Genomic DNA, 13,336 nt, shown 5'->3' with positions numbered 1-13,336 from the left:
GCTCCATGGAATGGCTTCCTCACAGACACCTATGTCCCAACCTTTCCAGAGGCCCCAGCGAGCGGGGCCACCATGTAGGCTAGCCTCCCCAACGGGAGGGCGGGGCCCGAGCTGGGGAAGGAGGCAGCCCACGCCAGCCCGCCAGTCCCTGGAGCCAGGTGTCTGCCCGGCACTGACCCCGCCCCACCCTGGGCACACTACTTAGCCCCCCTGAAGACTCAGCACCCTCAGAGGATGGCTTGATCTGTTTTGGAGACCGTGGAATCATTTTTAGGCTACAAGCTAGACCCCCTCTCCAAGACAAGGTCTGTCCCCTGGACCTGGGGACGGTCTGGAGGGCCCCCAGCCTGCAGAGGCCCCTCCCTCCCACTGCGCCATCCTGAGCCAGGGCCAGAGAAAGCTCGCTGCCCAGCTGCTTCCTAAGCATTTATTTATAGCCCTGCTCAGTGAGCAGTGGTGGACCGAGGCCCCCGGGTGGGCTCCTCGAGCCCCTCCCCGGGAGGCACGTCCATGGGCATCTCCAGCCCCGCTGCCATCTCGCTGGGGCTGGGCAGGTGGGCCACGTTGGGCTGGGAGAGGCGCCCCTCGGAGGAGACCGGCCTGTCTGTCCGTTGACGAGAAGGAGCTGCGAGATAGGCAGGGTCAGATGGCTCTGCCGGGCTCCCCAGGCCCACCCAGCTTGCCCAAAGCCCAGGGAAGTCGGAGCAGCCCTGCCGGCCAGGCAGAGCACGGAGCAGGGGACGCAATGCTGGTGAGGGGCCCCGCCCCGCGGCTGGGGTGCACAGTGCAAGTCCTCAGAGGAGCACCTGGCAAAGCTCCTTATCATCTGGCGAAAAACACACAAACCCTCTGTCGGGGCCAGGAGCTGCTCCTTTGGTAACCTTTCCTCGACGACGCAGGGACCATTTAGGCGACGTTCACAGAATAAGTGCGGGGACCTCCCCTAAGACCCCTTCTCCTGCTCCCATGGCATTTAAGCGCCCCTGGAGCAGACAGCGGGGTGCCAGCGAGAAGGGAGCTGAGTGCCTCCGAGGACATAGTTCTGCGGCCTCGCAGCCTGGCTCTGAGTCCCCCACGGGGCTCCCTAGCTGTGTGACGTTGGGCAGCACCTCCCCCCTCCGTGCCTCAGTCTTCTCAGCTGTGAGTGAGGCTGACAGGGGTCCCTACAACCTAACGGTGGTGTGGGGACTAAAGTTGGTTCCCACTTGTAAAATGTCAGCAGCGGTGGCTGCTGAGGAGCCCTCAGGGACAGCTAGGTGCCATGGCCAGCACCATGGCCTCCTCCAGGCACTCACTGAGTGCTGGAACCGGAAGGGATGGCAAAGAGCGCCAGGGCTGGGGGTGGCCCTTGACCCCCCTGGAAGCGCCTGCAGAGGGCTGTGGGTACCAGCTTTTTACAGGAAGAAGGTCGGCAGTTTCATCAGACTCTCCTGGGGGCCCCGACTCTAAGCAGCACTGACCCGGCTCCCCCTTTACTGACAATGAGGAAACTGAGGCTCCAAGAGGGGGAGACTTGCTTAGAGTTACTCAGAAGTGACCTGGCCGCCTGCCCCCCGGCCAGTGTCCCTTTCTGGCCCCCACGTGGGGGCGAACCTTGGAGGCCCTTAGCGCTCTAACTTCCAGGCAGGATTTAGCCCCTCGGGGGAGAGCAGAGACTCTGGGGACCTTCCAGACCTGGGGGTCAGACAGAGGGGTTCTTGGGGCACAGGGCGAGTATGTGAGCACTCAATGTGGTTAGCAGGGGAAGGACCTGGGCCCGAGGCGGTCCCGGGCTGTGGCCCTGCCCCTACTTCCTCTTCTGTAGAATGGGGATGGTGACAGTACCTATCCCACAGACCTGTAATACGTCCAGCACTCGGGGACCAGGAGTGTCCTCTCCTTCCTCCTCCCGTCCCATCCCCCAGCTCCCAGGCCCATCCTCTCTCCAGGGGCATATACCAGCCACGGGCAGGAAAGGGGCGAGGAGGAGAGGGGCCAGTGCCGAGGCCACCCAGGAGGACACTCCCCCCGGAGGGAAGCTACCTGAGGTGTTGCCAGCCAGCATCTGAGCACTCTGAGGCCGTGAGGGCAGCTGGCTGCTGTCGCCCAGTGACTGCTGCCGGTGCGCGTGGGACCGGGGTGGCTTGGCCTTGTGCTTGCTGACCCCTGAGTCTGACGGGGACAGGGGAGAGCAGGGTCGGCTCTGAGACACCACGTGAGGGCTCCGTGGGGACCCACGGGGGGTGGGGAGAGGGCTGCAGGGCTGCTGGTCACGGCCAGCCTCAGCCGGGGGCCTTCTCAGTCTGAATTCATTGATGTGCCCTTTATAAGCACCTCATTCATGTGTCCATCTGTCCACACTCCCCCCGCAACACACACTCAGACGTCCTCCGAGGACCCCCACATCAGCCCTGCGCCACGTGCTGGGTGGGTTCTGACCCCGGGTTTACAGCTCAGAGTGGAAAGGTGCACACACAGCTGGAGGGCACGGTGGGGAGTGAGAAGCAGCACGCTGAAGGGACGGTGGCCTGGAGTGGGCTTCAGGGGACCGGGACATTTGCCGAGTGTTCAGGGCCTCAGGAGCGGGTAGGACTTGGGCGTGGCGAGCTGGGGACAGAGGCTGAGGCAGGCAAGCCAGCCGTGGAAGCGCGAGGGTGAAGGCTGGAGGGAGAAGATGGGGCTGCTACTGGACTGTCACCGCCTGCACGCAGTGACCTGGGGCTTCCGGAGGCCTGAAAGTTTGGAGTCAGGGAGGTAGAGAAGAAGGCAGCTGGGGTCCAGTGGCCCCCAAGAAGTGTCTGGCCTTCCAGGAGTGGGACAGACCCTCTGGGACCCGAGTGAGGAGCCTGCGGGGTGGCCAGGCCACCTGGGTACTCACTGTCTCGGTTGGGGATGCCTGGCAGCCTTGTATCCATCCGTCCCTTGTAAATATGTCCGTCTAGGCCCAAGATATCCACCTCATCGTGCTGTGGAGGTGGGTGGGTAATCTGTGACCGCGTGGCACCCACGGCTCGACCCCACTCCTGCCTCCACACAGAGCGCTGTCCTCTTGCGACCCCGGCACCAGATGGTGCTCGGCACCCACCCAGGGCTTCTGGGTGGAGGGAGGTGGAGGGGCTGCCGTTCTGAGGCCTATGGGGCGGTGGCACCAGGTGGACGGTGGCCAGGCGGGCGTTCCTCATCCCAGCAAGGCTGAGAGCCCGAGGCTTTCACTGGGTCCGATGAAGACACTGCCCAGGGCAGAGGGTTGGATGAGGGGCCCTCGGGTGGCTTCTCCTGAGTGACTGGAGAACCTGGGGTCCTGGTCCTGTCAGGGCCCTCCCCGCCTTGTGGCCCAGAGGCAGCACCCCGACCTTCATGGCGATCTGGATCTCCTCGCTGGGGTACAGGCCCTGTGGCAGGTGCTGCAGGCGGGTGCGGCGGTAGGGATAGGTGAGGGTGTGGCTGCCCCCGCAGCGCCGAGGCACGGTCGAGTACGTGTAGTCGGCCATATCTGGCACCCTGTGACGAAGACAGTGAGCACTGGGGACAGGCGTGACCTGAGACACACCTACTGTGGGGGCTGGCCGGAGGGCGTGGGGGCGGCTGTCTTCAGGGGTCTCTGGGAGCCAGGGCAGGAGCAAGGGGCAGAGCAGGTACGTGCGTGAGCAAAGCGACCTGGCCTGCTGTCCTGGAGACCGCACACTCACGCTCTCTCACACGCACACTCACACTCACACTCACCCCCGCCCCCATCAGGGCTTTCCCCGCAGCGGGGGTGGGCAACGCTGAGTCCGGCCAGGGGCCCAGTGCGTGCACCCTGCCGCCCATCCTACCGTTTGTAGCAGGGGGAGCTGAGGCACTGGGCCTGCAGCAGCTCGCGGATCATCTGGCTGCTGGCCTTGACCGAGCCCCCGAAGTGGATCTGCACCTTCTCGATGTCCATCAGCATCTTGGAGTGCATGGTGCGCAGGCGGCCCACGCTCCGTTCCATCAGCGCCAGGTCCCCCCGCGGGCCGGCGGGGCCCCCCAGCTTTAGGCTGCGGACACGGGCAAGTGGGGGTGAGGGAGCCGCACCACCCCGAGCCCACGCCAGGGCAGAGGCCCAGCCCGCGGCGCCCCTCCAGCCACCCATTTCCGCAGGACCCTATGTGGGTGGCAGCCCTCTCCAGTCCCCGAGGGACCGCGGCTGGACTTGCCAGGGGAGGGTGCCTGAGGCGAGACAGCACAGGAAAGCCCCCCAGAGGGCAGCCCTGCTTCTTCAGCTAACCCGGGGTGGTGGTGCTGGCCTCTCCCTATCCCCACATGCCAGGCCCCGCATGCCTGGAACCCCCAGGGCTCCAAGGTACGGCTTGAAAACCATCCTTCCCATTGAACCCCCATCCTGAGGAGGTGGGAAGGCTGCAGGGAGGCAGGCAGGGCCCGAGGGAGCATGAAACAGCGCCCACACTCATCCCCCCACATTCGCCGAGTGATGCCCCCCAAGCCGGGGGCTGCTGGGACAGCCGAAGGACCTGGGGGTCTCAGGACGTAAGGAGGGACCGCCGGCGGGGACCGAAGGCAGGTGATTCCGAGTTCTCCCTCTTCCTCCTCCCTCGCCCAGCCCCGGAAGAGCTGGGTGCCAGGTCAGACGTTGCCTGCTGGTCCCCCTGTCCCCCCGCCGTGAGGAGGAGCCCCGCCCCCCGGCCCTGGGCAGGGCTCCGCGGCCCGTACTTGCGGCTCTGCTGTCGGACCTGCTCCAGTTCGAAGATGGTGTAGGGGCGGGAGGAGCGGTGCCCTGGCAGGCACGGGCCCACAGGGGTCACGGGCAGGATTCTGGGCAGCGACAGAGGGAAGATGAAGGTCGACGTGCGAGAAAGCCCGTCGCCCAAACCTAGCACCTGCTCCCTGCGTGCCACCTGTCTGAGAGGTCTCCCCGCCCCGGGGCTGGGCGAAGGTCCGTGATGGAGGGGAGGAGGGGACACGAGCTGGAGGCAGGTCAGGAGTGGAGGGGATACAGTCCCACATGCCCACCCCCACCGCGGCCGCCAGCTGGGGTCACTCACTGTCCAGTCACGGGTGTCTCTAAGGGACGGTCACATGACAGGCAGTGGAAATGTGCCAAGAGCTGCCTGTGAGAAATGAGACGCATGGTGATGAGCGCCCTGTCCCGGGGTGCAGAGTGGGAGAGATGGAGAACCCACTTCCAGGCTGGCTGGAAGTCCAGCTCAGCAGAGGGCAGGCCCGAGGCCGCCACAGGTTGCTCCTGACCCTGCCCCCCCGCCCCCCAACTCTCCAGCTCCCAGACACGCCCCTCATCGCTCATCCAGCACACACACAGCACCTCTCCTAACCGGGACCCTGAGGGGCGCCCCACCTAATCCTCAAGGGCCCTCTGGTGGCCAATAATGAAAATCCTGGGCTTGGAGCGGCCATGGGCCAGGTCCCCCAGGAGGGGTTTCAGCTCTGGGGGCTGTGGACCCCTCCCTGTCCCAGGGGCCTGTGGTCGCAGACCCTCACCCAGAGAGCCTTCTCCTACTGTAACCTAAAGAGGCTTGAGCTAGAAGGGCTTTCAAGCTCTAAAATTCAGTCACTCCTACTGTGGCACAGTCCCTGGCGGGATCAGCCATTTCCCTGGAATGTGCTGTGTGCCGGCAGGAGCTGTTCGTCTAGGGACCCCCAGCCCTCCCCCCACCCTTACTCCGAGAGCAGAGCGAGCCGGCCTCCCCCGCCGCCCTCCCGGCCCCACGGCCCCACCTCCGCATGGCGGCCGCCTCGTCCGCCTGGTAGAGGGGTGGGCGCTCTTTCAGCTGCTGTCGCAAGGACTTCCACCGGTCCTCCAGCACGTGCTTCACGGGGTCCAGCTCCAGGCGGTCCAGCTGCGGGTGGGCGGGTGGGGGAACCCGGTGAGCTTCAGGGGAGTAGGTCGGGGGTCCGCAGTGCCGGGAGAGGGTGGCGCTGTCCTGATCCGGGGAAGCCCGGAGCCTCTTTCTTGCCCCTCACCTTGTTGTCCATCTCCGTCAGGAGCCTGTCCAGAATCTTCTGCCAGTCCTGCTCCTGCCCACTCATCTTGGCCACCAGCTCCTGCATCATGTGGTTCAGCTGCTCCGTGGTGGCGTCGAACTGGACGCGGCTCACCTTGGCCGCCAGGGCGCTCTTGTCGGCTTTCTGTCAGCAGAGAGGGCAGAGAGGACCATGGCGGGGCGGCCACCTCTGCGGCGTCCGCCCCGGCGCTGAGCCCACGCCCACAGCCGCATGGGCTCCCCTGCACTCCTAGCCTTTCACGGGACGACCAGCGAGACCGTCGGGGACACCGGGTGGCTCCCTGGGGCCTGGGCCTCACCACGTCGATCTCCATCTCCAGGTGCTCCCTGTTGGCCTTCTCCTTCTCAAGCTTCTGTAGACCCTGGTACAAGACCTGGGCGGCCGAGAGAGCAGAGAATAAAGAATAAGGCTGAACTAAACCCAGCGCCCCCCCCCACCCAGCCCCGCCCGCCCCCCGCCCGGCCCCTCACATCGATGTCCTTCTGCTTCTGCCGGTGGTCCTCGATGAGGTTGCTGGTGGTGATATTGAGCTTCTCGCAGTCACCCTGCACCTGCAGGATGGCGCTCTGGACGTGGCCGAGCAGCTCCTCGTCCTGCCGCGGGAGGGACACAGGCGGGCTCCCTGAGGCCACGGAGAAGCCCCGCCCACCGGGCGTGTTCCCGCCCCTTAGACACCGGCCCTTCTGGTCCCCCAGGGTTGCCTCTGCAGCCCCCACCCGCAGTGGGGAAGCTCTCTGCTCTCCCTGCGCGTCCGCCCTAGGGGATGAGCTTCAGCCTCCCGCCTCCACGTGGACCAGCCTTGAGCGACCTAGTCGACCCGTGAGGGTGATCAGTAGAGGCGATCCAGCCTCAGGAGTGGGGAGCTGCCCTAGGCCCCACGAGAGTCCATTTGTGGGCTACGGTCTCCCCGCCTGCCCTGGGATGACTTTGAATTCGCCGCCTCGTGGCTTCCCGTCCCACCCGCAGGCCTGCCGTCTGGAGGGACCTGAGGAAGGGGTCTGGAACCCCGGCGTGAGAGGGTGGACAATTCCTAAAGCAATGCCAGTGTCCCCAAAGCATGTGAATGGCGCTGTCCTGCTCCTCAGCCAGCTGTGTTGCCCCAGCCCCTGGAGCCAGCTCTAGCCCATGGTCCCTCTGTGGGCATCCCTTGCTGTGACCCTATGGAAGGACAAAGGACTTTCGCTGGGTCACTAACAGGCTCCACCCATGGAAAACTGGCCCTCAGGCTGAGGTACCATGCCCCTGGGGACTCCGCAGCCACTCCACCCTCTGCGGGTCTCCATGCTGTGGCTCTCCCCAAGGGGCCGTGTGCGGCCGCAGCAGGAGCGCGGCCGGCAGGCATCACCTGGCTCTGGAGCTTGGATTTCTTGGAGGGCCGGGAGGCAGCCAGGTTGTTGACCATGTCCTGGAGTTGCTCATAGCGCTGTACCAGCGTGCTGACCTGATGGCTCACGTCCAGGCTGCAGGCTGGGCACGTGGCCTGAGGGTCAATCTGGCCAGGTGTCAGGGTCATCAGGGTCTTCTCAGGGGCCATGCTCATGGACAGCAGTGTGGACGATGAGGCCAGCATGCTCTCGATGATCGTCCTGAGCTTGTCCAACTGGGTGTGGGCGAGAAAGCCAGTGCAGGGCAGTGAGCAACGCATGGTCGCGTTCTGTCCACGCCTGCACCTTCAGTGCCTTACAGAGGATGTGGCACTTAGGAGGTGCTTGACGCCTGTCCGTTACATCCTGACGGGAGCTCCCAGGGAGGGCGGCATGAACGCTGAATAAAGCCCCTTGCAGGAGGGAGGGTTTGGACCCTTGTCCAGCCAGCCCATTGGTGCAGTGTGGGGGGTTAGGCCCTCTAGTTAAATCCTGGAGTGGTGATAGCTGCCTGTCAGCACATGGACTCTTAGAGGTCCCTGATGACACGCAGGCACCACTCAACGCCCTGGGGACGTGAAGGGGCAGGCTCACACATGCTCTGACCCCATCTAGCATGTAAATAACTAACAATCAAAGAAGATAGTAAATGCTGCCACCACTCCAGCGGGTAGCTCAGGGTCTGGGCGAGAACAAGCTCCCTGTTCTTTTCTGTTGCCCATGGTCCCAGTTTGTCCCTACAAATGATTGGTCCCAGACAGGCTGCTGATTCAAGGTCTACCAGTCCCCAGACTGGCCAAAGACTTGTGCCGTGTTGCCTGGCTCATAGAGAGGTGCTAGGCCAACCCAGTCCCCCTCTCTCGGAAGTACGTGACATTGCGGGGCCTGGGGTAGCCATTTTGGACCCTGAGGGGAAGGTGAGAAAGCCGAATGAAGAGTAGAATAGACGGATGTGAGGGTACTTGAGAGAGGCGGGTAAGGAAAGAGAAAGAGGCACAGATACACCCAAAACAGACTCAGAAAGGCAGACAGGGAGTGGCCCGGACCAGACTGTCCCCTGGGCCTGGAAGCTTCTCCAGCTCCTTGTGTGTGGATGGACCTTCAATCAAGCTCCCCTTTTCCTGAGCTCAGTGTGACTCTGTTACTTGCAACCAGATGAGCCTACACTCTTCTGAAGGGGCCAGAAGAGCCAAAAGAGCCTGTCAGAAGACCTTGGATCAAGGGGGTGGGCTAATTCTCTCTAGAAGACAGGAAGACACTCCCCGAACCACAGGCATTTCCGTGGCGTCAGGAAGGGTAAGGAGCAGTGTGCTCGGAAAAGGCAGAGGCCCGGGCAGCTTCGACTGAAGAGTCGGGGGCACAGAAGGCGATTTCTTGAAGATGCTGGCCCAGAAGGCCACACTGCCCAGCAGAGAGGGGACCCTCTCCCAAGTGTGGCGCCAGGGGAGCCCCAGAGGTCGCCAAGCTCAGACGTGAGCTTTGGAATGACAGGTGACTCTCACACACAACAATCAGCTCTGGGTCATAAGATGGTCACACCACTGTCCCAGCAGACTTGGGAGTGGCCCAGAATGGGGCCTCTGGCACCAAGGGGCTCCCAACATGAGCCCCCTCGGCTAAGACGCTTTTCCTGTCTGATCCTCGTATGAGCACCCAGAGGCCTGTTTCCGGTCCAGACACTTCTCACTGGGGACATTCTGGGGTGACCAGAGATGGCATCACCCAGGATTTAAAGGCAGACACTTTCAAGAGAGTAAAAAGACAATCCACACAGAATGGGAGAAAAGATTTGCGAATCGCATATCAAATAAGAACCTGGTATGCAGAACCCACAAGGAACTTTCAGAGCTCGAGAAAAAACACAAATGACTCAATTTTTAAATGGGCAAAAGACCAGAATTGACATCTTTCCAAAGAAGTTATACAAGTGGCCAATTATCACATGAGAAGATGTTCATTAGTCATTAGGGAAATGCAAACCAAAACCACGGTGAGATGCCACTTCACACCCATTAGTGTAGCTATCACCGTTTTTTAAATAAAAGGAAAATAACAAGTGTTGGTGAGGATGTGGAGAAATCACCCCTCGTGGGTTGCTGGTGGGGGTGTAAAACGGTGCAGCTCCTCGGAGTTTGGCAGTCGCTCAAATCCTTGACGGTAGAGTTTCTGTATGACCCAGCAATTCCGCTCGTAGGCGTATAACCGAGAGAAATGATGACACGTGTCCACACAAACACTGCTACAGGTACGTTCCCGGCATCGTTATTATAACTGCCAAAAGGGAGAGACGACCCAAATGCCCTTCGGCTAAGCTGTGACATGCAATGTTTTCTGGCCACGATGATGAATGAAATCCAAGCTACAACATGAATGCTCCCTGAAAACATGTGAAAACATGTGAAAGAGACAAGACATGCAAGGCCACGCGTGGTCCAACTCCACATACGTGAAATGTCTAGCGTGGGCGAATCCACAGAGACAGAGCGGATTGGCAGCTGCCAGGGGCTGGGGGGCGGGGCAGAGGGGGAGTGAATGCTAATGGGTGCAGGGTTTCTTTCAGGGGAGATGAAATGTTTTGGAATTTGATCGTGGCGCTGGCTGCACAACTTGGTAAATGCACTGAAGTGTTCACTTTAAAAGCGTGAGTTTTGGGATATATAAATTATGTAATTTTTAAAAATGGGGGAAGAAAGACTTAATGGTGGGTGGACATGGACCTGTGCCCTCGAAGCCAGTTTTGGGTCAGGAGAGGCTGAGCCCTAGATACAGTCACCTCCTGAAACACACACACACACGGGAGGGGGCCTAAGGAGGGACTGATGAGTGGTGGCAGAGCTGCCCCCATGGTGCCCACAACCGACTCTGAGAACGGCCCAGGTCCCTGCTCTGCAAAGTGTGGAAGCCTCACCTGATCCTGCAGGTAGATGGAGGCTTCGGAGACCGAGTGCTCCATGCTGATCTTGCCTCGCTCTTGGCTGTCCCTCAGCTCAGCCAGCTCCTTCTCTATGTCAGCCACAGTGACTCTGTGAGCACGAGACACGGCCTGGCTCCACCACCAGCCCAGGGGCCCGGGCCCCCAGTGCTGCGCTTCCAGCCATTGGGGACCGGAGGAGGAGGGACCAGGGCTTCCCCCCACCCCAGCAGGCTCTACCTACGGAGCTCAACGCCCTGCCTGTCCCAGAGGTGGGCGCTCTGCGCGCATCTAGCAGGTGAGACCTGGTGCCACAAAGAAAGGGCTCTGAGGGGGCTCTATAGCAAGCGTTGTCCTTAGGCCTCCAAGAGGGGACAAAGTCTAAGAAGCTTTTTTTCTTTGGCTCTTCCAAGCCCTGATGCAGAGCTGTTGTGAGAACCTGGGCAACTTCCACCAGGAACTTGAACGAGCTATGGGCAACCAGGTCGAAGACAGCAGTCAGGTCCGGGTACGGGTGAACTGAGGGCTCCCATCGCCTCCTTGACTGAGGGTATGTGACAGCGGGGCGGGGTGTTTACCTGAGGATACCCAGCTGCAGGCCCAGCTGGCTGGCTTTCGTCTCCTTTCCCAACTCCAGATGCTTCTCGTTGTCCAGGATCTTTTGCATCTTGTCCGGCAACAAACACAATAAAAGAGGAGGGTCAGGCAGGTTGGAATCCTCCGTTTCTGAAGGTGCCTCTGCAGCCCGAGGAGCCCCTCGCCCATTCCCTAATCCTGATCCAACCCTCTCACAAAAGCCAAGGTCCCTTCCCGAAATCTGTCTGTGCATCACGTGAACGTAGACAGCTGGCATTAAGAGCACAACAGAAGAGCCAGCAGCCCCTAGCCATGACCGCTGGCCCTAGACAGTCCCACACGCAGCTCCAAGGCTGCTCTGGTGACAGCGGCTTTAACTGGAAACGGCCACATGTAATGAATGAAAGGAACACAGGCCACCTTGTTGACTCAGTTGAATCTTAACAGCTTTGGGCTGTCGGGTTTTCAATTGGAAAAGGAACAGAAGGTCCATCTCCTACCTGATGGGATTTTGAAGACCTAGTGAGATAACACTATAAGCGAAAGGACAAATGAGAGGATCGTGCTCAGAGGCAGAGCAGACGGACCCTCCCTTACTTACTTTTGCTTTTTCCTGCTGAATTTCTTTGGTCAAGGTCTTTAAGGTCTTCAGCTGTTCCAGCAGGTCCGGTGGTATGGTCTTCTGGACTGTGGTCAATGAAGGCCATGGAGTCAGCAGGGTTAGGCCCTAATCCCCATTCCCCCGGCCCCCACCGTGAAGCTACCCCAGAGACCAAGAGGACGGGGCGGGGCACAGGAAGAGGAGCACCCTTAGTCCCTACAAAACCCACCTGACACTGAATACCCTAAAGAGCTCTGGGGCCGCTGGCCCATAATTCCCATCTCGTTCTCTTCCCTCCCCGCTGGCCCTCACATGCCCCCAGCTGCTGCCCAGAGAGTCTGGCTCAGGCGTCAGAACCGGCCTCATTCCTCTCCCGAGGCTCCTTCACTGCTACGGGTTTAATTCCATCTTTTGGACCCTGGAGGCTCCAGGAGAACCCAGAATGGGTAAGAACGGACATGTTATTTTCAGGAACTCAGGAAGGAGACCAGCCGCCAGGCGCTGAGGCCACGGGGCGAGGAGGATGAAACCAACTCAGAACGAGGAGAGCGGGCTCTCCTCCACGCAGAGCGGTACTCACTCATCAGCGACAACAGGAACTGGATCTTCTCCAAGTCGGTCTGGCCGGATTTCTCCTCATCCAGTTCCTTCATCTTGTCTTTTAGCTCCACGTACAGGCCGATCAGCTCTCCCATCAGCCGGAACGTCTCCACTGCTATGGGGAAGCTCGGAGCCACTCTGTCCAGTGAATCTTTCCTCTCTCTCTGGAAATCACTCTTTTCTAGTGAGTCTCGGTCGACATCATCCGCACTCGTGGCAAAGGTGGCATCTTGGCTTGCGGCAGTTTGAATAGAAGTCCCAAGTTGCTTTGGACCCAGACCTACCTGGACATGTTGATCTACACCTTGATACCCTGGGCCACGAGGGCCAGGATACATGAGGCCACGGGAGTCTGGGACAGAGCGTGCACGGTCACGCTGGCCTGCACTCGGTTGTACCTGGTCACGCTGCTGTGGGCTAGGTGATACCAAATGCTCTTGATCTGGGCCTGCAGATCCCACATCTGTGCTTAATGGTGTCGAGCCATGCTGGTCTGTGCCAGGAGGCATCAAACCTTGTCGATAGGTTTCTGTTGGTACCAAGTCCTCTTGATCTATACCTGGTGATGTCGGACCTTGCGTGGCTAGGAGTGGTGACACCTGGCCATGTTGATCTCTGCCAGGAGGTACCGGACCTTGTTGATATGGGCGTGGTGATAGGAAACTTGCAGAATCCTGGTGGAATGTCGGAAAGCCATGAAGCTCTGTGCCTGATGGTGCCGAGCCTCGCTGATCTGCACCAGGATGCCTTAAGCCACGCCGATCAGTACCAGGCTTCATGAAATCATGTGTATATGCACCAGGTCGGACCAAACCACGTGGATAGGCTCCAGGCAGTACCAAACCACGTGGGTAGGCTCCAGGCTGTACCAAACCAGGAGGGTATACACCAGGCTGTACCAAACCAGGTGGATATGCACCAGGCTGTACCAAACCACGTGGATATGCACCAGGCTGTACCAAACCACGTGGATATGCACCAGGCTGTACCAAACCACGTGAGTATGCACTAGGCTGTACCAGACTATGGGGATACATACCAGGTTGAACAAAGCCAGGTTGAACAAAGCCACGTGGATCTGTGCCAGGCTGTAACAAACCACGCTGATCCATTCCAGATTGTACAAAATCAAGCTGACTAGTATCAGGTTGGACCAAACCACGCTGATAAACACTAGGTTGGACCAAATCCCGTTGATCAATACCAGGTTGCACCAAACCAGACTGATCCATTACAGGCTGAACACCACCAGGAAGAACCTCACCAGGCTGAACCAAATCACGCTGACCTGCATTAGGTTGG

The 13,336-nt window shown here is 60.4% G+C and overlaps 2 protein-coding genes across 2 annotated transcripts in view; both read right to left on the bottom strand.

Annotated features, from left to right (window-relative positions):
• LOC120600355 (glutamine-rich protein 2-like) overlaps positions 1-74 on the bottom strand; it is a 7,708-nt gene extending 7,634 nt beyond the window's left edge. The window contains exon 1 of the mRNA XM_039859872.1: positions 42-74. Coding sequence (XP_039715806.1) covers positions 42-74 — 33 coding nt within the window. The remainder of the gene's footprint in view (positions 1-41) is intronic.
• Positions 75-133: 59 nt separating this feature from the next.
• Positions 134-13,272, bottom strand: LOC120599958 (glutamine-rich protein 2-like). Its single transcript, XM_039859113.1, has 16 exons — positions 12,015-13,272; positions 11,435-11,520; positions 10,836-10,924; positions 10,255-10,369; positions 7,328-7,582; positions 6,453-6,575; positions 6,281-6,355; positions 5,941-6,105; positions 5,695-5,816; positions 5,004-5,069; positions 4,672-4,773; positions 3,795-3,998; positions 3,333-3,480; positions 2,858-2,945; positions 2,023-2,151; positions 134-625 (listed from the first exon to the last, which is right to left on the bottom strand). Exons 1-16 carry the CDS (start codon positions 13,264-13,266, stop codon positions 444-446), a joined length of 3,201 nt encoding a protein of 1,066 aa, XP_039715047.1. The 5' UTR covers positions 13,267-13,272; the 3' UTR covers positions 134-443.
• Positions 13,273-13,336: the final 64 nt, after the last annotated feature.

The sequence above is a fragment of the Pteropus medius genome, unplaced genomic scaffold, assembly GCF_902729225.1.
Source record: "Pteropus medius unplaced genomic scaffold, Ma_sr-lr_union100, whole genome shotgun sequence".
Lineage (NCBI taxonomy): Eukaryota > Metazoa > Chordata > Mammalia > Chiroptera > Pteropodidae > Pteropus > Pteropus medius.
Note: the sequence above shows the minus strand (reverse complement) of the source record. Positions and strands in the feature narration are given on the sequence as shown.